The following is a 24,205-nucleotide window of genomic DNA, read 5'->3' on the forward strand; positions in this document are numbered from 1 at the left end:
CAGTAAGCTTGTATTTCTTTCACTAAATGGCAGAGCAGGACAGTGTCAAATGCTTTCATGAAGTCAAGGAACACAGCATCTACCTGAGCACTGTTGTCTACAGAGCTACGGATCACATGGAGGAACACAGCGAGTAGAGTTTTGCAAGATCTCTATCTGCCAAACCTATACCAATTTTTATAACGGAGATTTTTGTTCTCCAAAAATGTCATAATACTTGAGCATAAAATGTTTCATAATTCTACAACAGGTTAATGTCAATGATATAAGCTTATTATTACATGCATCTGTCTTTTGACCCTTCTTGAATATGAGAATGACCTGCACATTTTCCCAGTTCTAAGTACCTCCTGTTGCCCTGATAATCTATGATAAACTGCTGCTAACAGGGGAGTAAGTTCTTTCACATAATCTTTGTAGAATCTTATATGTATCTTATCTGGACCTGATGCCGTTCCACTACTAAGTCATTGTAAGCTGCTTTTCTCTTCCATGATTGGCTACCTCAATATCTGCCATTTCAACGTTCCTACTACGACTAAAAGGAGGGACCACATTACGATCTTCTGCAGTGAACCATTTTTGGAAGCCTGAACTCAGCATTTCGGCCTTCTTTCTGTTTTTTCCCATTTTTGTGTCAGTATAGGCACTGAGTGAATGAATAGAGGATTTTAAACTGCTTATTGATTTTCTCAGCTAGGTTTTGACTGCTCTTGAATCTGTGCTGGAGCTCTCTCCATTTTTGTTGCAGTTTTCTAACATGGCTATTAAATCACAAGGGGCTTTCCCATCCTTTAAGACCTTGCTCGGAACATATTTGTCTAAGGTATATTGAATGATGCTTTGGAATGGTTTTCCATTTGTCCTCCACATCCCCGTCCTCAGCACCAAATATTTGATTCTGACTACCCAGTTACTCTGCAATTTGTATCCTGTAACTCTTGCTACGCGAAAATATTTTCCTATCCTCATTGAGACCCCCTGTGATACCTGGTTGTTGCTTTCACAGCCTTATGATCACTGGTATCGTCCTCTTAGTTAAATAGTTTGATAAGTTGAGGTCTGTTTGATGCTAGAAGGTTTACAACAAAAAAATGGTTCAAATGGCTCTAAGCACTATGGGACTTAAAATCTGAGGTCATCGGTCCCATAGACTTAGAACTACTTAAACCTAACTAACCTAAGGATATCACACACATCCATGACTGAGGCAGGATTTGAACCTGGGACTGTAGCAACAGCACGATTCCAGACTGAAGCACCTAGAACCGCTCAGCCACAGTGGCTGGGGGTTTACAACATTAGATTCTCAATTTGGTTCTCCGATCACTGGTTGAATTAATTTTTGGACAAGACATTCTGAATAATAACCAGTCTTGGTAGCACGACTCTCCCAATTTATACCTGTCAAGTTGAATTTACGCCCTATTACAACAGAATGATCAAGAAAATTATTAATGATATTCTATAAGTTTTCTCTGAAGTGCTACTGACCTAGGTGGTCTATAAAAGCATCCGATTACCATTTTTGACTGCCCTTTGATACTTAACTTCACCCAGACTAATTCACATTCGCAGTCTGTGATAACTTCCTTAGAGACTATCAAGTTTTTTTATTGCAATAAATACGCTGCACCATTGGTGACTAAATTATCCTGACAATAAATATTCCAATATGAACTTAGGATTTGGTTCCTTTTCACTTCCAGTTTCAGCCAACTTTTTGTCCTTAATACTCTCTGAGTGTCATAATGTTCAATAAACAGTACTAATTCTGGGACCTTTCCTTGGAAGCCCCTGCAGTCTACTAATTCCATACTAATCTTTTCTATGTACATTCTGTGAGAAGGTGCATTCTCTGAGAACATTGTGGCTGATGTAATTTCGATTTTGGCAGGAAATTTGTCTCTGATCGCAAGGGTAGGGCGGTGAGGTTCTCTAACCTAAAAAATCACCACTTGCACGCCCCACGTACACCATTAACCTAGTAGCCACTTCCTGTGTGTAGTACACACCTGACCTATTAAGGGGAACCCAACAGTTCTCCATCTGACAGCGGAACTCAAGAAATTCACATCTGATACTATTACAGAGCCATCCGAGCCTCTGGCTTAGACCTTCACTCTGCTCCAAAGCAGAGGTTCATGATTGACCCTGGGTGCAATGCTACAAATAACTTAACGTGCAGCCTGCCTGCGATGCTAGTTGCATTCAACAAATCAGCCACCTGCTGGAAAGAGCAGACGACAGCCTCAGAACCCAAGTGGCAAGCATCACTGGTGCCATCAAGTGCCACTATTTGCAGCCATTCAACCCCAGTGCCCTCAAAAAACACTGGCAGAGCTTCCTCCAAATCACAGATGAAACGCCCCCTCCCCCCATCACGGCAAACACATTGAGTGCACACTGGAATTTTTTCCTGCCCTGCACGCTATTTTCATGATGGGCTTCACTTACCACTTAATGTCGGAACTCCCAATGACTGGCATACCCACCCTCTGAACTTGTACAGACTGTGCATGAAAATTGGCCGCTGGCCCAACAGAAGAGGCATCAGGTGCTAGCTCAAAAGTATTATCAACTGCGGGTAGCACCTCATATCTGTTGCTAAGGCTCAAGAAGCCAGCCCTGCGGGACATTCCCTTTCGCCCTTTACTCAGTGACATGCGAACCCACCACCCACTCCTAAGTGAGGAGAGACCAGTCAAATGATGCATATCTGAAGACACAGTGACAACCAGGTCACCAGGGGATTCTAATGGTACCAAACGTGTTATAGGTCTCATCACTGTAGCCCCGTGGTGCCACAGCTTTGAAGACAGCCCAAAGCTTGTCAATAGGTGTCAATGCAGCTTCCAGCTGGTTACAGACAGCAGCCAATTCTCCTCCTGTCTGCTAACAAGCACAGACCCTAGCCATATTGCACTGTGTGTGTGTGTGTGTGTGGTCAAAACCTTTCTTTTTTTTAAAAAAAAAATTGAATAAGATCTCAAAAGCATAAGCAAGCACTCAGGATTAACTTAGAAAGTACAAACAGACCCCTGCAAAAGAGAAAATTAGCTGACTGTGGCATTACCAAGTTTGGAATGTATGCAAAATATACCAAGGAGAATAAACAAACATTAAAATCTGCTCTGCTTAATTCACAATACAACCTGGGACCAAAAGATCTGCGGGCTCTTCAAACAGAAACAAATGTCTTTACTGGAAATGGATGCATCAACAGTTACTTTTTACTAGAAACTTTCCTTACACGAAAGCTAATGTATGGAAAATATGCAAAGTCTAAAGCACCAATCTGAACTACATACTGTGTACTAACATGAGATTTAAACGTCGTCATGCAATGTGATGGTTCTGGTGGTGGAAAAAGTGCACAAGGAAGCTGCCTCACAGGAGGATATGCACTAAGGTTTATGCAGGACTACTGCTAGGTGTTTTGGTACCTTATGCGAGAACTGAAAAATGAAAACCCATCTTTTTTACTACCATTGGGCTCCCTGATATTTCCTCTCCTCCAACACGACCAACATCCAAAGGCACAACAACATTGCAAATCTCCTATTATACTTTTAATCATTAAATTAAAATGACCATATGTCCTCATTTTCTGGGGACACACCTCAATTTCCATGCTGTCTCCTCAATTCCTTTAAAGCAAATGTCCTCAATTTCTTATTAGTTGTCATCAACTTTTGAAATTTCCCAAAATAACTGAAACAAGAAGAATATGCTGAACATTTTAAACTAGAACTCATCTGAATATACCGGTGCAACCAAATTTGGCATTAGTTACTTATTTCATTTATCTGTAAGACAATGAACTAATAAATTCATTGAATTTAGAAATAATGCTATACTGATGGGGGACATGCCAAAGTATCAAACAAGGTTATCTGAATAATCATGGTATTACTTCATTTCTGTTTTTATTGAAATATTTTTCGAATGAGGATAAATCTCATCTTTTCCAGCATCCACTTTTGTCAAAGCAAAGACTTATTAAGCAACTGTTGCGTATGGTTTTCAGAACAATTCAGCATTTTAATTTTTCCTCTTTTTCATTTTTTCTCCCCATTTGCTCATTGTTTTCGCTGCTTGATTTGAAATTAACTTTTTCTACCCTTTGCTGTCCCTAAAATTTTGCCACCCTAAGTGGTCACATAGTCTTGTCTAGTGGTACAAATGGCCCTGGGTTTAAACAACAGAAAAAATGTAATGTACGTTGGCAAACACTAGTTTGCACAGTGAAATACACAGATACAATCCACTTCTTCATGGAAGTGTGAGAAAACACAGAAACTAAACTATATTACTCCAAATCAGCCAAATGCTAGAGCTGCTGCCTGCTGCTGCACTGACTGTCCGAGCCCTGTATTTGATAGTCTCTCAATTCATACTGTGCCATGTTCATATTGGTCACATATGTATGCTTCTCTACACAGGCATTCACTAGTCAATGGCTTCATAAGCAGAAACTGGTAGTGAAAATAAATAAACAACAGTCTAAGTGAAGACAAAATGCCACATTCCGTGAACAAATAAACAGTAATAGCTACAGTAAGTGACAATATCATCACACAGCTCGTACAAAACACAGAGTACAAGCTTTGACTTTTCACCTGGGCGAAACCTCAGCTGGCTTATTTTCCTTCTTCTTTGCAGAACTTTCTCCATCAGTTTTGACAACGGGACTGTGCTTCCTTCCAGGCCGGTCGATTGAAGCTAAAGCAGAGGGTTTTGAAGCATCCATAATTGCTGCAGCTCCTGTGAACAGCAATGTCACTTAACTTGTGTTGTCACAGGTTACCCCAAGAAATTACACTGTATGATCACACTTTGTTTAAATTAATTTGACCATGAAATAATTAAATTTACTGCTACCATTACAGAAAAGTGGTGGAGTGGAGTGATGTACCAAGTTCGCAGTAATTTGTAGCAATTTGGGGAGGGGGAGTTAATAACGTCACTTTTCTTGTATTTTTTTGTAGCATAATGTACACAAAAAATTGTCAGCACTACTGCAGAACACAGGAGAGATCTTTTCTATTACTACACTTATCTACATATTAGGATCATATGCCTTATCACCTTATCAAAGTGTGAGAACCAAGACGTCAGGAGCTGAAGTAACAGGACATCTGTCTGGCAATAGACCAACATTCCTCACACTTCATAAGCGTAATGGAAGGGTCCTTGTCGAAACTGTTTTTTACCTTCTTACTGTGTCCATGTTAATCATCGCTAAAACTCAGTTTAAGAATCATGAAAGAACGTTTATGTGGAAGAGGCATGAGAGACACTGGAAGGTTTCAGATTCATTATATAATGGTAAGACATATTTGGAATCAAATTTTAAAGACATTTCCAGGGCAGATGTGGACTCTGGCCATAATTTATTGGCTATGAACTGTAGATTAAAACTGAAGAAATTGAAAAGAGGTAGAAAATTAAGGCGATGGGACCTAGATAAGTTGAAAGAACTAAGAGGAAACAAATACAGTTAAAGAAGAATGGGTAGCTTTAAGAGATGAAATAGTGAAGACAGCAGAGGATCAAATATGTAAAAAGACAAGGCCCAATAGAAATCCTTGAGTAACACATGACATACTGAATTTGACTGATGAAAGGAGAAAATATAAAAATGCAGCAAATGAAGCAGGCAAAAGGGGATACAAATGTCTAAAAAATGAGATAGACAGGAAGTGCAACATGACAAAGCAGGAATGGCTAGAGGACAAATTAAAGAATTTAGAAGCATATTTTGCTAGGGGGGGAAAATAGATACCACCTACAGCAAATTAAAGAGACTTCTGGAGAAAAGAGAAGCCACTGTATGAACATCAAGAGCTCAGATGGAAAACCAGTACTAAGCAAAGAAGAGAAAGCTGAAAGGTGGAAGTAGTATAGAGAAGGGCTGTACAAGGGAGACTAACTTGAAAGAAATAATATGGAAATGGAAGAAGACGTATGTGAAGATGAGATATGGTACTGCAAGAATAATTTGACAGAGCACTGAAAGATCGAAGTCGAAACAAGACCCTTGGAATAGATGGCATTCTGTCAGAGCTACTGACACCCTTGGCAGAAGCAGCTGTGACAAAACTATTCCATCTGCTGACAAGGGAACCTCCCCATCGCACCCCCCTCAGATTTAGTTATAAGTTGGCACAGTGGATAGGCCTTGAAAAACTGAACACGGATCAATCGAGAAAACAGGAAGAAGTTGTGTGGAACTATGAAAAAAAAAATAAGCAAAATATACAAAGCGAGTAGTCCATGCGCAAGATAGACAACATCAAGGACATTGTGAGCTCAGAGTGCCATGGTCCCATGGTTAGCGTGAGCAGCTGCGGTACGAGAGGTCCTTGGTTCAAGTTCTCCCCCGAGCGAAAAATTTAATTTCTTTATTTTTGCAAATTTATGATCTGTCCATTCGTTCATTGACGTCTCTGTTCACTGTAATAAGTTAAGTGTCTGTGTTTTGCGACCGCACCACAAAACCGTGCGATTAGTAGACGAAAGAACGTGCCTCTCCAATGGGAACCGAAAACATTTGATCGCAAGGTCATAGGTCAACCGATTCCTCCACAGGAAAACACGTCTGATATATTCTATATGACACTGGTGAGGGCATGTGCGTCACATGACAGGAATATGTTGTCGACCCACCTAACTTGTACACTTGGTGAATGGGTAAAGAGATTCTTCTACCTTGCCTGATTTAGGTTTTCTTGTGGATGTGATAATCACTCCCAAAAAAGTGATGAAAACATAAGAGTTTGTCACATAAACTGCAATAAATGAATGCAACATTTTCACAGTCACGCAGTTTTCCCTGTGCTCTGTCAAAACATGTTTTGAACGTTTTCAAATTTTTCCCTGTGTAGACCGTCAAATCCTGCATATGTCCAAGCAAATCTGAAAATGTCCTGGAATTTTGGAGAGCGAAGTTGATTATGTGTGAGTGCCATGAACGTTGATACTGTCTGAAAATAAAAAATTAAACTTTTCGCCCGAGGGAAGACATGAACAAAGGACCTCTCTTTCTGCAGCTGCTCACGCTAACCACGGCATTCCCGTGCTTACGCTATCGTTGATGTTGCCTATCCTGCACATCGACTACTCATTTTGTATATTTTGCTTATTTTTTTCATAGTTCCACACAACTTCTTCCTGTTTTCTCGACTGATCTGTGTTCAGTTTTTCTGGGCCTATCCACTGTGCCAACTTATAACTAAATCTGAGGGGGGTGCGATGGGGAGGTTCCCTTGTGAGTACCACGTATGAAACAGGCAAAATACCCCCAGATTTTAAGAACAATATACTGATCCCAATTCCAAAGAAAGCAGTTACTGACAGAAGTGAATACTATTGAACTATCTGTTTAATAAGTCATGGTTGCAAAATACCAACATGAATTCTTTACAGAAGAATGGAAAAACTAGTAGAAGCCGACTGCAGGGAAGATCAATTGGATTTCAGAGAAATGTAAGAACATGACCCTAGAACTTATCCTTGAAGATAGGCTAAAGAAAGGCAAGCCTAGACTTACAGCATTTGTAGACTTGGAGAAAGCTTTTGACAATACTGAGTGGAATAGTCTCTTTGAAATTCTGAACATAGCACGACGTCCAATACAGGGACCAAAAGGCTATTTACAACTTGTACAGAAACCAGACAGCAGTAATAAGAGTCGAGGGGCATGAAAGGGAAGTAGCGTTTGAGAAGGGAGAGAGACAGGGTTGTAGTCCATCCCAGATGTTATTCAATCTGTACATTGGGCAAACAGTAAAAGAAACTAAAGAAAAATTTGGATAGAAATTAAAGTTCAAGGAGAAGAAATTAAAAACTTTGATGTTTGCCAATCTATAAGATAAAGGACTTGAAAGAGCACTTGAACAGAACGGACAGCGTTTTGAAAGGAGAATATAAGATGAACATCAATAAAAACAAGACATGGGTGATGGAATGTACTCAAATTAAACCAGGTGTTGCTCAGGTAAGTAGATTAGGAAACAAGACACTTAAAATAGTATACAGGTTTTGCTATTTGAGCAGTAAAATAACTGATGATGGCCAAAGTAGGGAGGATATAAAATATAGACTAGCAATGGCAAGAAAGGCGTTTCTGAAGATGAGAGATTTGTTAACATCAAATATAGACTTAAGTGTTATGATGTCTTTTCTGAAGGTATTTGTCTGGTGCGTAGCCATGTATGGAAATGAAACATGAACAATAAACAGTTTAGATAAAAAGATAACAGCAGCTTTTGAAATGTGGTGTTACAGAAGAATGCTTAAGATTAGATGGGTAGATCACATAACTAATGAGGAAGTACTGAACAGAACTGGTGAGATAATAAATGTGTGGAACAACTTGACTAAATGAAGGGATTGGTTGATATGACACATACTGATATATGAAGGGATCACCAATTTAGTACTGGAGGGAACACACACACACACACACACACACACACACACACACACACACACACACACTCGGAGAGAGAGAGAGAGAGAGAGAGAGAGAGAGAGAGAGAGAGAGAGGGTGTGCGTGCGTGGTTTTTTTTGTGTGTGTGTGTGTGTGTGTGTGTGTGTGTGTGTGTGTGTGTGTGTGTGCGCGTGTGAAGACACCACCACCACTACCCCAACAACAACAACAGTGTTCACCAGAAATGAGTTACTATATTTCTGATCAGTGATGTTTCCAACGGAAATAAACAATTACTTAAACTCTGATGACACTGAAGAAAGAATAAGAAACCTTGTACAACTCATTCTAGAATACTGCTCAAGTGTTTGGGATCCCCACCAGGTTGAATTAAAGGAAGAGACTGAAGCAATTCGAAAGAGTGCTGCTTGACAGTTATGTCCATTAACACTGTGTGTGTGATGTTGCCAAGTGACACCGAAATGGAATGAGAACATGCGATTGGTTGTAAGAAGGTGCTTTGCAAACTCAAATGGGAATTCCCAGAGGGAAGGAGACTTTTTTTGTGAAACACAATGGAGAAACAGTCGCTACTGGATAGTAAATCTATACCTAATACAGCTGATGTCAAGGAATTTGGAGTCAGTGAATTAGTTTCTAACTACTGAGAAAGTTTTAGAGGACTGTCATTCGTAACAGATTGCCAGATGACTAGCCTACATCTAGAGTACGGACTCCAAGGACTCGTATGGAAATATACTGACAGTAATTTTTCCCTTGCTCCACTGGAAGTGGAACAAGTGATGCAAGGAACCCTTTTCACCACACACCATACGGTGGCTTACAGAGTATGTAGGTGGATGCAGAGGTAAACAAGGAAAGTGAAAGTGGGTTCTCGGTAGTCTGAAGCATGTTTGGAATAGTGAGAATGGAGTGAGAGTGGTGCTCACACATTACGGTCACCTATAACAAGAACTGATGGAAACATTAAGTGTGCACCAAATTCCAGAAGGTGGACAGCATAAATCGAGAACAATAAATTTACTTTTCCCATCATTCATTGGGTTTTGGTAAATGAACTGAGGATCAGGAAATAATTCGGATCCACCTCTTGGCAATACTGATATGATACTGGAAACTCCAGGGCGGAATAAAAACAATGGAAGTCATAAAGGTGATCACTAACCATGTAGATGAGGCACTGAGCCATTGACAGCAAGTCAAATGGTTGTTGAGCTTTTTCATAATGTCCTACCTCACATACAGCAGCTGCATCAGTCAGGTCTGAAACACGGTGTTATCTAAAAGCTCATCAATGATGTCAGTCCTTAATGAGCATTCAAAGTCTCAAGTTCTGTACACCGCCCATTACTAGATACATGTCTCCCAGGAACATAATGTCAAGAGAAAGGAATTATTTCATGATCTTCTACTATGAACTGATGGTGAAACTAATTTTCTAAAACATTTTCTTACTAGTGAAAATCAGACAATGGGAAATCCAGGATGTAATAATGATAATATTATGAAAAGGAAAGATTGCTACTCACAATATAGTGCAGATGTTGAGTTGCAGACAGGCGCAACAAAAAGACTGCTGAACATGTAAGCTTCTGGCCAGAAGAACTTCTTCCGAAATAGACAAAACACACACACACACACACACACACACACACACACACACACTGTCTCTGGGTGCCAAAGCTGGACTGTGAGCAACTGCACATGATGGAAGAAGCAGAGTCTGGCCACAGTGACCAGAGACAGTGGTCGTGTGTGAGCTGCGTTTGTGTGAATGTGTGTGTATGTTATCTATTTCAGAAGAAGGCCTTCTGGACAAAAGCTTGTGTGCTTACCATTCTTTCTTACTAGTGAAAAACTTGAAAATTTTTATACGATCTGAAGACTATGCACTATCCCCACAAACTGAACGTTTCAACCTTAAATGAAGCTGAAAAAAGCAACACTGAGTAAATGTATGCTGATTTCCTCTTCTGATGGCCAGATGGTTATCCAGAATGATTTTATCTTTCCCACATAGGCAATAAACATCGTACTTTCAACAAACACATTTTGTCAATCAAAGATCACTCTGTAGTTACTCGGGTACATTCGTCCTCTGTCTTAGTCTCTGATACCTTTTTCTTGACAATGGGGAAGGAAAACGAGAGTGTAAGTGATAAGGAGCGTATCTAATTCGGTGGTAATAGACAGTAATTTCTAACAGAAATAGGAAGGAGTGAGACATAGCAACTGTGTCACACCGGTTCCTCACCTGTCAGAGGCGGCTTGTGGGGCCCACCCAGTAGGCCTCCACCGACAGTTGCCCCGTGCTTCACAGCAAACAGGCTTCCCACCCTTATGTCATCATCAGTAGGGTCTTCCTCGCGAATGACGAACCTGCCTAGTTTTGTCTGATGCTGTTCGACCACTGCATCTGAGCTCTTTTCTTCTTGTGATGTGTGGAGCTTCAAGAAGGTCAAACCATACTGCACGTGTCGATTGAACGGCTGTCGGCATACGACCTGTGGCAGAGTTGTGAATTAACTTTCGGATACAGTAAATTCTCAGAAATGTACCACGAAGGGCATTCTTCACTCTAGTTGTGACAGCATCTCTTCATAATTGGAGATGTGGCAGGCCACTGGACCAATGGAAGCTGCTGAGCAACTGGAAAAAAATCTCATGTCATTTCTGTTGTTAAAAACAGTTAACAGACTGATGCACATAATGTTAGGCTTATAAAGATAGAAAAAACCTAAGAAGTGCTGCTCTTATGTTAACTCTCAAGCAGGCGTCGCTATGTACAAAGTGCCCTAACCACAAATAAAATTCTTTTGCACCACTTCATTGTTGTTTCACAACTATCAGCCCATACCTATTCCTTCATTATTGCTTCAGTTAACATAGTGATAAATTGTGTTGTCATACTTCCAAGGGAGTAGCGGTAATACAAATAAACAGCGAGATAGATGAGAAAAAATTTATGTTGCATGCAAGAAAATGATCCAGATTACAAGCTAGTAGCACAATCCTACAATGATGCAGTTGTCTGTGAGATAATTAGCAATCAAATAAGCGGTTGGCTGGGATCCGATGCAACTGCACTGTTTAATGCTTTGAGTGGGTCATTACTGTGGGGTATCACCTGTCTGTGACAACAGAGTGACATAATGGAAGTTTATTTCATTACTGTTTAATGAAATTATGCTTTACCTGATATTACATAAGTGTATTTTACCATTGTCTAATAAAACTAAGATTAAAAAGTGATTTTGCTCATACATGTTTACTCTGGTAAAATAAAGACAGCTATTCTTTACGCATGTACAAACTACACTGGGCACCTGCTCGTATTATGAAAAACAGCACACCTGCTCGAGGGTTAAATGAGTAAATGGAACAAAGCCATCTGTCTACAATTTATGACCACAGTGGCACCAAAACAAAGGTTGACAGAGAGAAGGACGAAATACTGAACTCACTCTCTCTCTCTCTCTCTCTCTTCCCCCCCTCCCCCCCCCCCCCCCCAACACTATTTCACTGAAGAAGACCATACTGTGGTTTCTCCTTTAAATAGTCCCATGAATGCAGAATGGCATACTGAAATAAGTGACTGGGATAGAAAAGCCACTGAAATACCCATCAGAGGTACAGCCACTGGACATGGCACGATATCAACATGATTCTACTTGGAGTATACAAAAGAACTTGTTATACTTCCAGCAGCAGTGTAGCATAGACTATTTCACACAAAATGTAAGTTAATAATTAATTTGTAAGACTGATTGTACCTTCATTCAAGAAATTACGCATTTGTTCTTGTATAGTGTTCTTTTACTTATTTACATTTGTTTATTTGATGGAATACAATGTGTTGAATAGATTTCTTTATGTATCCATTTATATTATCCTGCAAAAATTGACCATTTTCATTGATATAATAGCTCTTGTGGCTATCCTTCCTCCTTATGTAACCCACTCATCATACTTTGCTGTCTTCTAACTTGTTCAATGAGTCATCTGTTTTCAACCTTACATACTAGTTTGCTTGTTTATTTATTTGTACCGCCCACATCAACCAAAATCTTGCTGTTACATCTTCTCTAGTACTGATTTCTACACACTTACACAGGTTCATTGTTATTTACAAATTTGCTTTTAAATTTATGTTTACAGTTCACTACACTGCATGGCCTTCTCACAATCATCTTTTGCCAATTTATTTGCTTTGACAGCACTTTTCTTTCCTACCCATCATTTACCTTGGTTCTATATGATTCATTCCAGTTTTTGTGTGTTTCCATTTTTCACCAAACCACACTCTTCCACAAACTTTCCAAATCGCAATTTATTGTTGTAATTCTTTCCTAATATAATTTTTTTGTATCATATGGTCTGCTTTTCTGGTCTCTTGTTAATCTTTGTTTGTTCTCACGATTTTTGTACTAACTTTTCTACAGTCTTTCCTGACCAAAGGTTCTGGGTGACTTTTCCAAACTCTCCCCATTCCCTAAAACTTGCCAGTTCTTTACATTCTTTCCTATTCAACCCTTCTGACAGAAGAAGGAGCCACTGACTCTGAAAGCTTGCACATTTCTTTAATCTTTATACGTGTTTCCTTCTGCTCCCACTTGGTGAGTAGATTTTTTTAATCCATTCAAGTATATTATATTTTCAAAAATTGTTTATTTTCATTAATATATAGTATGTACCTTATTGCTATACAATAAGTAACTATGTTATCAACTCTATGCAAATTCTTAAACATGGATAAATATGTAAATAAAAATAAGGACCACGATACACAGGCTCTGTAAAGAAACAATAACTGCATCAGAGGTGTAAAACAAAGTATGCAGCAATAAATGGACAGAGTCTAGTGTACATCATGAGCCTATTGGTATATTCTATGAAGTGTGATAATACTTGTGATGTGTTTGTTTGTATGGTGGTGACACAGATCATAATGTTTACTAGACTTATGTATCCTTAATGGAGAAGGTAACTGTATTGAAGATCACGATACTGCTGTTCCAGCACCCCCACCCCCCTTTCCTTTTTATATGGAAGATATGATAACAAACAGAACTGCAGCACAGTTCAAAGTCTCAATAAGGCCGTAAGATGACAATACAGTTGTCAGATACCAAAACCAATGACTACATCATGACAATGTTTATCTACATTGTGCATTCCACAGATGTATTATTATAATATCCTTATTTTCCCCACTGTGGTCTAATATACCTCAAGATTTTAATAAATTTGAATGCACTAATGCACTGACACCCAGAATCCAAATCCCTATCCCCAAGGAGATCTTGTTAGTTTGGTGGATTTTAGTTTGTTAATGTTTTTGTGTTCTTAGAAACCTCAACCATTTGCCATTTCTTGAGTTTTCTATCTCTGTCAAGTTACTGATGTCATCATTCTACCAGGTTTACAGCATCTCACCAACATGTTTTGACCCACGACATCATCAACATGGTGGTCACCAGTGTTCTACATTTGGATCTATACTCTGCATGGCAGAGGATACGTCCCACTGTACCAGTTATTAGGTTTTCTTCCTGTTCCATTCATGTATGAAGTGCAAGAGAAATGATGTTTTAAGTGCCTCTGTGTGTGTGCAGTAATTATTCCAATCTTATCCTCAGGACCCAGTGTGAGCAATACATAGGGGATTATAGTATATCCCAAGAGCAATGATTAAAGTCAGTTCTTGAAACTTTGTTAATAAACTTTCTAGGGATAGTTTACACCTGTCTTCAAGATTCTGCCATTTCAGTTGTTTCAGTATCTCTGCGACACAAACCTGTGACCATTCCTGTCTTCCTTCTCTGTATACGTTCAGTAGCTCCTATTAGTCCTATCTGATATGGGTCCCACACATTTGAGCAATATTCTAGGATGGGGTGATTTGTAAGCAATCTCTTTTGTAGACTAACTTCCCCAGTATTCTATCAATGAACTGCATTCTAACACGTGCTTTTTCCATGACAAACTATGTGATCATTACATTTCACATCCCTACAAAGTGCTACACCCAGGTATTTGTATGAGTTGGCCGATTCCAACAGAGACTCATTGATGCTGCAGTCGTGGGATACTACTTTTGTTTTGTTTTGTGAAGTACACAATTTTACATTTCTGGATATTTAGAGCAAGTTGCCAATCTCTGCACCAGGTTGACATCTTATCAAGATGTGACTGAATACTGAGCGAGGTGGCACAGTGGTTATCACACTGGACTCGCATTCGAGAGGAAAATGGTTCAAACCCGCATCCGGCCATCCCGATTTAGGTTTTCCGTAATTTCCCTAAACTGCTGCAGGCAAATGCTGAGATGGTTCCTTTGAAATGGCAGGGCTGACTTCCTTCCCCATCTTTCCCTTATTGGGTGGGACTGGACGGGACTGATGACCTCGCTAGTTGGTCCCTTCAAAATCAACCAACCAACCAATCTGATGAATATTTATGCAGCTTTTCTCAAATATACATAACTGCATCATCTGGGAAAAAAATTTAGTATTGTCAGCAAGGTCATTAATATACAACATGAAAAGCAAGGATCCCAACACACTTTCCTGGGGCACACCTGAAATTACCTGAACATCAGACAGTTAGTCTCCATCTAAAATAACATGCTGTGTCCTCCATACCAAAAGCCCTCAATCCAGTCACAAATTTCACTCTATACCCTATAAGATAGTACTTCTGACAGTAAGTGTATATGCGGTACTGAGTGAAATGCTTTTCAGAAACCAAGAAACACTGCATCTACCTGCTTGCACATTTGTTTTGAGCATATTCAAGGTGGCACTCACATGATAAATCACAACACCTGAATACAAACATAAGTAACATGCAAGATATTTCAGTCGACAAATAAAGTGAAACTAACAGCACATTGCGTGATGCACGGAACAACAATCTTCGCGGAAGATTATGGAAAGAAAACACACAGAAACTATGGTCATATGTTAAGGCTGTCAGCGGCCTGAAACACTCATGGTTGACACAGGAACCAAAATCAGGGATAGCAAAGCAAAAGCAGGAATGTGACCTCTATATTCAAATAGGCCTATTCATTTACAAAGAAACATCCATGAGTTCTGCCACAGTTTACTTCTCACGCCATGGCAAAAATAGGGATACATATGTCAGTGACATTAAGAAATAGATAAATTTGCTACAATTATGCAGAGCCCATGGATCTGAAGGAGTACCTGATAGACTCTATACGGAATTTGCAGCTTTTTTTGTAGTAGGAATTCAGGGAAACTTCATAATTTAAAAGTCTAGTGCTACACTGTTCACTACTGGGCACACTACACATAAATTATTCCATAATGTAAAAAACATCAAATGTGACACACTGTGTGTGTGTGTGTTTTGCATTTGTGATTCCAACCGTACCTTTACACGATCCCATCTTTCATCTACTGCTGGTTTGCTAAGTTGGTCGCGGCTGAACATTCGGACCCTGTTGGGATGCTCCCCATTTCGTGCTTCCATTGGTGTCATAAACGAAGACGCTACTAGGAGAACCTAAATAAAAAAGTTAACACCTCAGCAGAAACATACTTTATGACTGTATGGAACATTGTCTGATATCAATAATACAAGCTTTAGAGTTTACTTTGAAATCTTCTGCGTCTCCCGAAGACCGAGCAACAAGGACTTCTACGAATGCAGAGTGTTCATTTCCAATATCTACAGAACTGATCAGTGATGATTTCTCTAGCTGCAACACGACTGAAATCTGGTCTTCTCCTGGGTTCTTACATTTCCATTTCTTGTAGGTTTCAGTCCTTAACAGATTTTTGGCAGGGTGATTCTGTAGTAAAAATGAATAAAGTTTTACCTCAAGAATCATATGACAACATACAAAATCTACCACTACTTTTACACACATAACAAGGATTGTATTTTCAGAACTTACGGGATCTTCGCTGCTACAGCTTACAACACGATCAAACTTAATCATGGGCATATTGGCATTCCACGCGTTGCGACAGAAACAGAAATAAATTTCATGTGACGACAATTGTCTGTATATGAAATGTAGTAATTAAACTAAAATATCATTAATTTGAACTTCACATCCGGGCGTACAATCTATACCACTGTTTTACAAACACACGCCACAAACATTGCCCAACACATACACAAACCACGCCACCACAACAAATTGTACACTGTTTGAGGGATATATGATGTTATATCTTGGCGCGAAAAATGTTCCACTGAGCGCCTAAGATATGAATAGTTCCTCACTCCTACTGTTGGAAATTGTATCAGCTTATATTCAAATGTTTGAAAGGACTCACCAAATATACACAATGTAAAAACAAATTTGTGAAAAGTGCTACAATACTCTATGTGTTGTACTTTAGAAAGGAATAAGATTTGTCTCCTGCTGACTTGCTGCTCAGTATTGTGAGACCTGTGTTTTATCTTTACGCAGAAGATGCATTGTAGTTTGTTAGTGAAAGACTGTGGAAGTGTTTACGACTTACGTACAAAGTGGTCAGCTAAGCGTTGTTTACAGCGAAGTACTACAACATAAGGAGCACGTATTTATTGTTTGTAGCAGATCGTGGTGACTCTAATATGTAGAATAACCAACTAGTGTAAAACCTTACATTTCCGAACATATAGTGTTCGAAATCATTGTTGGAAATTGTCGAAATCGAGCGTATTTTTAATTTACACCTATAAAAGGGGCAAGGATTTGGCATGGCCACTATGACACTTCGAGTAACTGGGAAACGGCGCAATACACCAGGACAACGAGGCGAAGGGAAGCAGTTCGAGTCGGTGGACGTCAAAGCTGACTTCATTTTAGAAGCAGGTGCGTAGTGTTAAGGCTGCATTTGACGTGAATCAGTTGGGAAGACCAAGTTTACTTGTCGGTCTTCGGGTTTAGCATACTGAGAATGTAATGCCTGAAAGTAATTTCATGTAGTCTGCTGGAACCATGCTCATTATCTCTCCCTCCCTCCCTCTCCCCCTCCTCCCGCTCTTTCTTTCTTTAGTAAAATAATTTATTAAATTATTTTTGGTTGTATCTAAACAGAAATTGCACTACTTGGTTTTGCACCTCTTTCTTATAAATCTCTTGTATTTCACATGATGTTCTAAAAACTGTTCTGCTAAATAGGAGGAGTGAGAATGATGAAATAATTTTTAACTTATGTGGAAGACATTAGCATTGTACTATTCGTCGCTAAAGTTGTAAAAGCTGATGTCCTTACTGACTGGACATGAAACTTGAATTCGTTTTGCATTGCATCACGTTCGTGAATATTAAACCTTTGTTATGCAAGTCAAATTTTTTTCTGTAGGTAGAGGTAGGACTGAAGGGTTTAGAGTGAGGAGCGCCCAAGAATCTGTTTGTTGAGAATATTGCTCTGCTCTTGCAACTCTCTTGGGAACTAGTAGGAGTGTTGTGCTGGAATATAATTCCTTATCAAAGAATGCCGTTAATTTGGACAGTTTGGATGGATTAACTGAAGTCTTCTAATCCACTTTGGCAATTGACAATTACATGCTCACCTTTAAATGTAACCAAGGCTTTGGGCCATGCTACAGATCAGTCTGTTGGCACAACTTACATTTCAAAACATCAGCTAGGTGTAGGAAAAGATCATCAGCATTCTGTTCTATTTCTGACTGTGCATATATGGTATTACATATCACAACTTCATTACATTGTGAGATGAAGCCGACATCTGGTATTTGCAGTTTCAGTTGACCCATTCAGACAGTAAGAAAATTTGTTTAATTGAAAAGCACTTATATACTGTAATGTATTTTATTAATTGTTTCATTTGTTTTTTCTTAAATTTGTATGGCATTTTGAAGCTAAATGTATCAAAAATTGTATTTTCGGGGGGTAATTCTGCTGGAATTTTTGGCAAAACCAAAAGTTGTGATTCGACCTAGGTGCTTTGACCTGTGACATCATCAATATGGAAGGCACCACTATTTCAAGCATATTCGATATGACAAACATAATGCACTCAATACAAAGACAAACAAAGATAAATAACATGTAAAATAAGTAACCCCAGCAACAGAATGAAACTAACAGGAGAACCTCAATAAGTGGATGGTATTGGATGGGGGCAATCCAGATACACCACTGTAAGCTTTGACTTGTGACTTCATCAAGATGGAAGACGCTTCCATTTCAAGCATATACGATATGGCGACCATAATGTCATTCATTACAGTGACAAACAAACATAAATAACATGTGAAATAAGTAATCCAAGCAACAGAATGAAACTAACAGGAGAACTGCGGAATTTCACTTGACCTATATAGCTCAGCCGAAGATGGGAATAACAGTAATTCATCCCCCCTCCCCCACCAGGAAACATCTCACACCCGATAAGTGTAACCCGTATGTTTGCGTGGCAGAGTAATGGTGGTGTACGCGTATGTGGTGAACTTGTTTGTGTAGCAATCGCCGACATAGTGTAGCTGAGGCAGAATAAGGGGAACCAGCCCACAGTCACCGAGGCAGATGGAAAACTGCTTAAACACCATCCACAGACTGGCCGGTTCACCAGACCTCGACACAGTTCCATCGGGCGGATTCGTACTGGGGACCAGGCGCTCTTTCCCAGTCCGAGAAAGCCATGCGTTTAGACCGCACAGCTAACTGGGCAGACATGATAATCATTACTTCTTATGTAGGTGGACACCAACAAAATACTTTCACAGTCTGAGAAGAAAGTTGGTGATTGAAACTTCATGAGTAGATCATGCCACAATGAAAAGCGCCTTTGCTTAATGATTGCTACCCCAATTTACGTAACATATTGGTGGCGCTCTCACTCTCTGTTTCGCAATAGTATAAAATGAGATGCCCTTCTTGGAACTTTTTCTATATTCTCCGTTGATCCTATATGATGTGGATCCCAAACTGAAAAGTAGAGGACATGCGAATGTAGTGCAGGCAGTCTCTCTAGTAAACCTGTTGCATTTTCTCAGCGTTTTGTCAATAACTCAGTCTTCGGTTTGCTTTCTCCACAAATGATATAAGTGATCATTCTAACTTAAGTTGTTTGTAATTGTAACTCCTAAGTACATAATTGAATTTACAGCCTTTACATTTATGTGGTATGTAACCAAAATTTAGCATACTCCTTTTGGTACTCATCTGGATGACTACACATTTTTCATTATTTAGAATCAATTGCCACTTTTCGCATCATACAGGTATCTTTTCTAGATTGTTTTGCAATTTGTTTTGATCATCTGATGACTTTATAAGACAATAAATGACAGAATCATCTGCTAACAATCTAAGGTTGTTACTCAGATTGTCTCCTAAATCGTTTATGTAGATCTGGAACAACAGAGGGCCTGTACCACTTCATTGGGGAATGTCATATATTACTTCTGTTTTAGTTGATGCGTTTTGTCAATTATTATGAACTTTGACCTATCTGACAGCAAATCATGGTTCCAGTCACACAACTGAGGCGATACTCCATATGCATGTGATTTAATTTGATATCACTTGTGAGAAACAGTGTCAGAAGCCTTCTGGAAATCTAAAAATATGGAATCACTTTGGCATCCCTTGTTTCTCATTACTTTTCGAGAATAAAGATCTAATTGCATTTCACAAGAAAAATATTTTGTGGATGCATGTTGACCGTTTGTCAATAAATTGTTTCCTTTTAGATAACTCATAATGTTCAAACACAGTATATGTCCCACAACTGCATTGCATACCAGTGTTAGTGATATGAGTCTATAATTCATCAGATTACTCCTATTTTCTTTCTTTGGTATTGTTGTGATTCATGCAACTTTCCAGTCCTTAGATATGGATTTTTCAATGAGCAATCAATTGTGTATAATTGCTAAATATGGAGCTATTTTATTGTCATACTCTGAGAGGAACCTGACTGGTATTCAATCAGGACCAGAGGCCTTAACCCTGTTAAGTGATTTAAGCTGCCCTGCTACACAGAAGATATCTACTACTTAGCTACTCGAATTGGCAAATGTTCCTGGGTCGAATTCTGGAATATTTGCTTCATCTTCTTTGGTGAAGGAATTTCAGGAAACTGTATTTAGTAACTCTGCTTTAGTGATGTTGTCATCAGTAACATCACTGTTGTTATTGTGCAGTGAAGGAATTGACTGATCATAATCCGTGTCACTTCAGGCAGGGGTGTTACCTTCATGGTCTCGGATGTTATTGAATTTAGCATATGTGAAAATTCAGAAGTAAGAAAGAAACATTTTTTTTTTTTTTTTTCCTCCAAAAAAATTCCTGCCTCCATAGACGACACTGCAAACACCATTTTGAATATGCGAATTTCGTAAAAGAATTTTAAAATGCTGTACCGCTGTAACAGTTCTAGATATTTTGTTAGAGTTTTTTTATTCGAAAGATAATTGCTTTATGATTACAATGGTATCCCCCATTTGGACACGTCTGCCAAAGTTCTTTTACTGTTGCCTTTTAAATTTTTTTATAATTTACAAATTTTTTTTCAAAAGTGCTAATCCAGAAAGATTTTTTTCCTGTTGATTAGTACTATGTGTAGTACTATATTCTCTGTAAAGGAGAGCTTCCACTTTTAATTTGGACAGGTTTTATTTATTTATTTATTTTTAAAAAAACTTTCAAGGATAATGTACGTCTTCACTGAAGTTGTTTCATACTAATTTCTTTGTTGCAATGTTTATTTCTATTGGCTTTGTTGTATTTATTTCTTATCACTTTCTTTGTTGCAGTTATTTCTTTTCACTTTCATTGTTGCAGATATTTCTTACACTTTGTTATAGTATCTTGTCAGTTTCTTTGTCGTGGTTGTTCATTGCAGGTTTGTGTATTGTAGTTGTTCAGTGTTAATTTGTTTACTGAAGAGGCTTCTAAGGAATATGAGACCATCCAGTGAGTTTAGTGTTTTCATGAGGAATTTGCCAGTTGACACAGCTGCAGGGGTGTTTTGTGAAAAGGACTGTTTGAAATGTCTTCTGTCTGCGGCCACAGGAGAGTGAAGTGTGCTGACTATTTGCATATCCATAAAAGAGTAATATATAAGACAATCAAAAACACAGACTTTGTTCAGGTTGGGAATAAGTGTTCTCACTTGAAGACTCTGTTTCAAAGTGAAGATGTTTCCAGTGACAACTTTTTGTGATCTAAATGTTTTGACAGAATAATAACAGTGATAGTATCTGAACAAGGTGAAGCCTCCTGTGGTGCAGATGATGCAGACTTTGCATCAATATAGGAAGAATTAAATACTCTGAATCAGTGAACTACAGAGGTATGTGTTAGTCGTGTTAAGAAACCGTGGTTAGTGAAGTTGAGTCATAAGCTCTGTGCGCCAAGAAAGCTATGGATGAATACTCTACAGCAAAACTGACCACACTCTTCAAAGTAGAAATTCCATCTTCAGAAGAAAATGAACCAAAGCACTCTTGCACCTCTTGCCAGGAATTTTTCACAAATATCAATTCAGCTGTTGAATATTGTACATCCTACAGTGAAAAATGCAAGTTTTAACTATTATTCCAGAGACATTTTCGAAGAAACCAATTTTGAACCACATTCCATCAGTATCAACGTACCTGGTAGACAAATCAAAAAATGTGAGGTCTGTAAAAGGCATTTTTGGAATACCAGATCGCTGTTATGGGCATCCTGTAGAAGCAACTCAAGTTCAAATAGTGTAGTCATTTTATATGGAAGATAAATGGAACAGTTCTCGTCAGAGTGTCAACAAAAAAGACACTATGAATGTAACAGTTGAAGGTCAAAAGGTTCTGAAAGTGAAGAGGTACATGACTCGCAGTATTAAAGAAACTTTTGCAGTTTATAAGAGCAACTATACAACTTCAGGGTCAACAGAAGTGTCCGATCCCACGCGTCGGCTTTGACCCGTGACGTAAGGGTGTTGTCGTGTGTGACGTCATGACGGCGCGGAGTTTGGTTTGAGTGTGGCTATCTCCAGTTCTGTTTTATCTTATTTTATTTACTTTTCTGATCTGTTCGTTCTATCTCGCGAGATTTTTTTTTTTTTTTTTTTTTTTTTTTTTTTTTTTTTTTTTTTTTTTTTTTTTTAAAAAAAAACACTTATTACTTATTTTAATTATCTGTGTCCTCCAATTTCTGTTTTAGTTTATTATATTTATCTTTCTGATCTGTTCGTTCTATCCCGTGAGATTTTTTTTTAAAAGACAAAAAACACTAATCAGCTTCTGAAGCATCTTTATCTTCTATGGGTTGCAGGGGTTACGACCCCTGGGGAGGTGGGTGGGTATTCATGCATGGCTGTCTTCACTTACACGTTGTAGCTACGCAAGGCGTCTAAATTTGTTTATATTTAGTTTGCCCCCGCCCAAAACACCCCATTTCCCGCACTTGTCCCGTTAGTGTCATTAGGCTTCTTGTGGAAAGTGTGTGTGTTTGTTTGTGTTTCCGCCATATTTGTGACGTCATGGGTCAAAGCAGATGGGCGGGATTGGACGCTTCCGTATTTCCCAACTTCACATATTGGAAGATCAAAATTTTAAGCACTACGACCTAAGTGAGTAGTTCCACACCCACCTAGAGATCTCTGTTTATGTGTGTACTGTGTGAATTTTGACTTTGTGTGGTAACTTGGAATAACTTACTGGAGCTTGTGACACATGACACCTTAGTTGGGCATGTGAAGTCATTAGTAGTCTGTGATGTAAAGTGAGAGACTTGTTTGGTTCGAGAATGTGGTTACTGCCCTGGAAAGGGAGGACTGTCTTTACAGAAGACGTAGCAGATAACTCTTGAGAAATTACATATGAGGCACGGGAGGAAAATTAACTAATTAAGAAAACTGTTGCCTTTTGACAGTTACATTGATGAACTCTGTTAATGGTCAGTGAAAGCAGTAACACACCAGCGTCTGAAGAAATTGCAACAACAGCACAGTTCAGAAGTGAAAGGATGTTTACAGGCTGAAGAACTATGTTTAGTGCTTCACTGTAATTTTGCTGAGAACTGGTCTGTAATTCTCCCATAAGAAGTGCAAGGGTATCATTGGAGTAATGGCCAGGTTTCAATTTTTACAGGAGTGACATATTTTCAAAACAAGACCACAAGAGTTGCAGTTATAAGTGATGACACAGGACATGACCCAGCACATGCTTTGCTAGCAATCCACAAAATTCTTCAATTGCAAACAGGGGAAGAGGAGGTCATCATTATTTCTGATGGCACTCCTAATCATTTTAAAAATCGTTACCAGCTGTTTGAATTAAGTCGTTTGTGCCAACTGACTGGGTATACAGAGCTACTGGTCACAGGAAGGGACCTTGTGATGATGTAGGAGGCTTGCTGAAGCAACATGCTACAAAACATAACCTTTCCAGACCAGATACAGCTGCAATACAGAATGCTGAGGATTTTATGAGAGTCATGAAATCTTACACATCCACAGCCCTCATTCTTTTGTCCAAAGAGGAAATCGAAGAATTCTGTGAGAAGAAAAAAGAAGAATGCTCCAAACAAACTACTCCTGTGAAAGGAATGCAGAAGACACATTTTTGGACTCCAAAGTGATGGGCGAACTCATATTGCAAGCACTTTAAAGAGCAAGAAAGAAGAAATTTTATTCGTTCGGCCAACACCCCAGGAACAGCAGGATTATATTCAGATTCACAACCTGAGAAGGGGGATGTTTGTGGCATGTGTGTATGACTGTGACTGGTGGATTGCAGAGATTATAGACACCAGTTATGAGT

The 24,205-nt window shown here is 38.9% G+C and overlaps 2 protein-coding genes across 3 annotated transcripts in view; one reads left to right on the forward strand and one right to left on the reverse strand.

Moving 5' to 3' along the window:
• Positions 1-16,667, reverse strand: part of LOC124717350 (DNA repair protein XRCC1-like) — a 64,849-nt gene extending 48,182 nt beyond the window's left edge. The window contains exons 1-5 of one of the 2 annotated variants that reach the window (XM_047244178.1): positions 16,386-16,667; positions 16,083-16,280; positions 15,860-15,991; positions 10,713-10,962; positions 4,623-4,767 (exon numbers count right to left, since the gene is read on the reverse strand). In XM_047244178.1, coding sequence (XP_047100134.1) covers positions 4,623-4,767; positions 10,713-10,962; positions 15,860-15,991; positions 16,083-16,280; positions 16,386-16,436 — 776 coding nt within the window. In that variant the 5' untranslated portion in view covers positions 16,437-16,667. Of the gene's footprint in view, positions 1-4,622; positions 4,768-10,712; positions 10,963-15,859; positions 16,011-16,082; positions 16,281-16,385 lie in introns of those variants that run through there. The other variant, XM_047244179.1, reaches the window with a different exon arrangement.
• Positions 16,668-16,972: 305 nt separating this feature from the next.
• The window catches only part of LOC124716796 (thyroid adenoma-associated protein homolog), a 222,189-nt gene continuing 214,956 nt past the window's right edge, over positions 16,973-24,205 (forward strand). The window contains 1 exon segment of the mRNA XM_047243345.1: positions 16,973-17,297. Coding sequence (XP_047099301.1) covers positions 17,183-17,297 — 115 coding nt within the window. The 5' untranslated portion in view covers positions 16,973-17,182.

Source organism: Schistocerca piceifrons, chromosome 9 (assembly GCF_021461385.2).
Source record: "Schistocerca piceifrons isolate TAMUIC-IGC-003096 chromosome 9, iqSchPice1.1, whole genome shotgun sequence".
Taxonomy (NCBI): Eukaryota; Metazoa; Arthropoda; class Insecta; order Orthoptera; family Acrididae; genus Schistocerca; species Schistocerca piceifrons.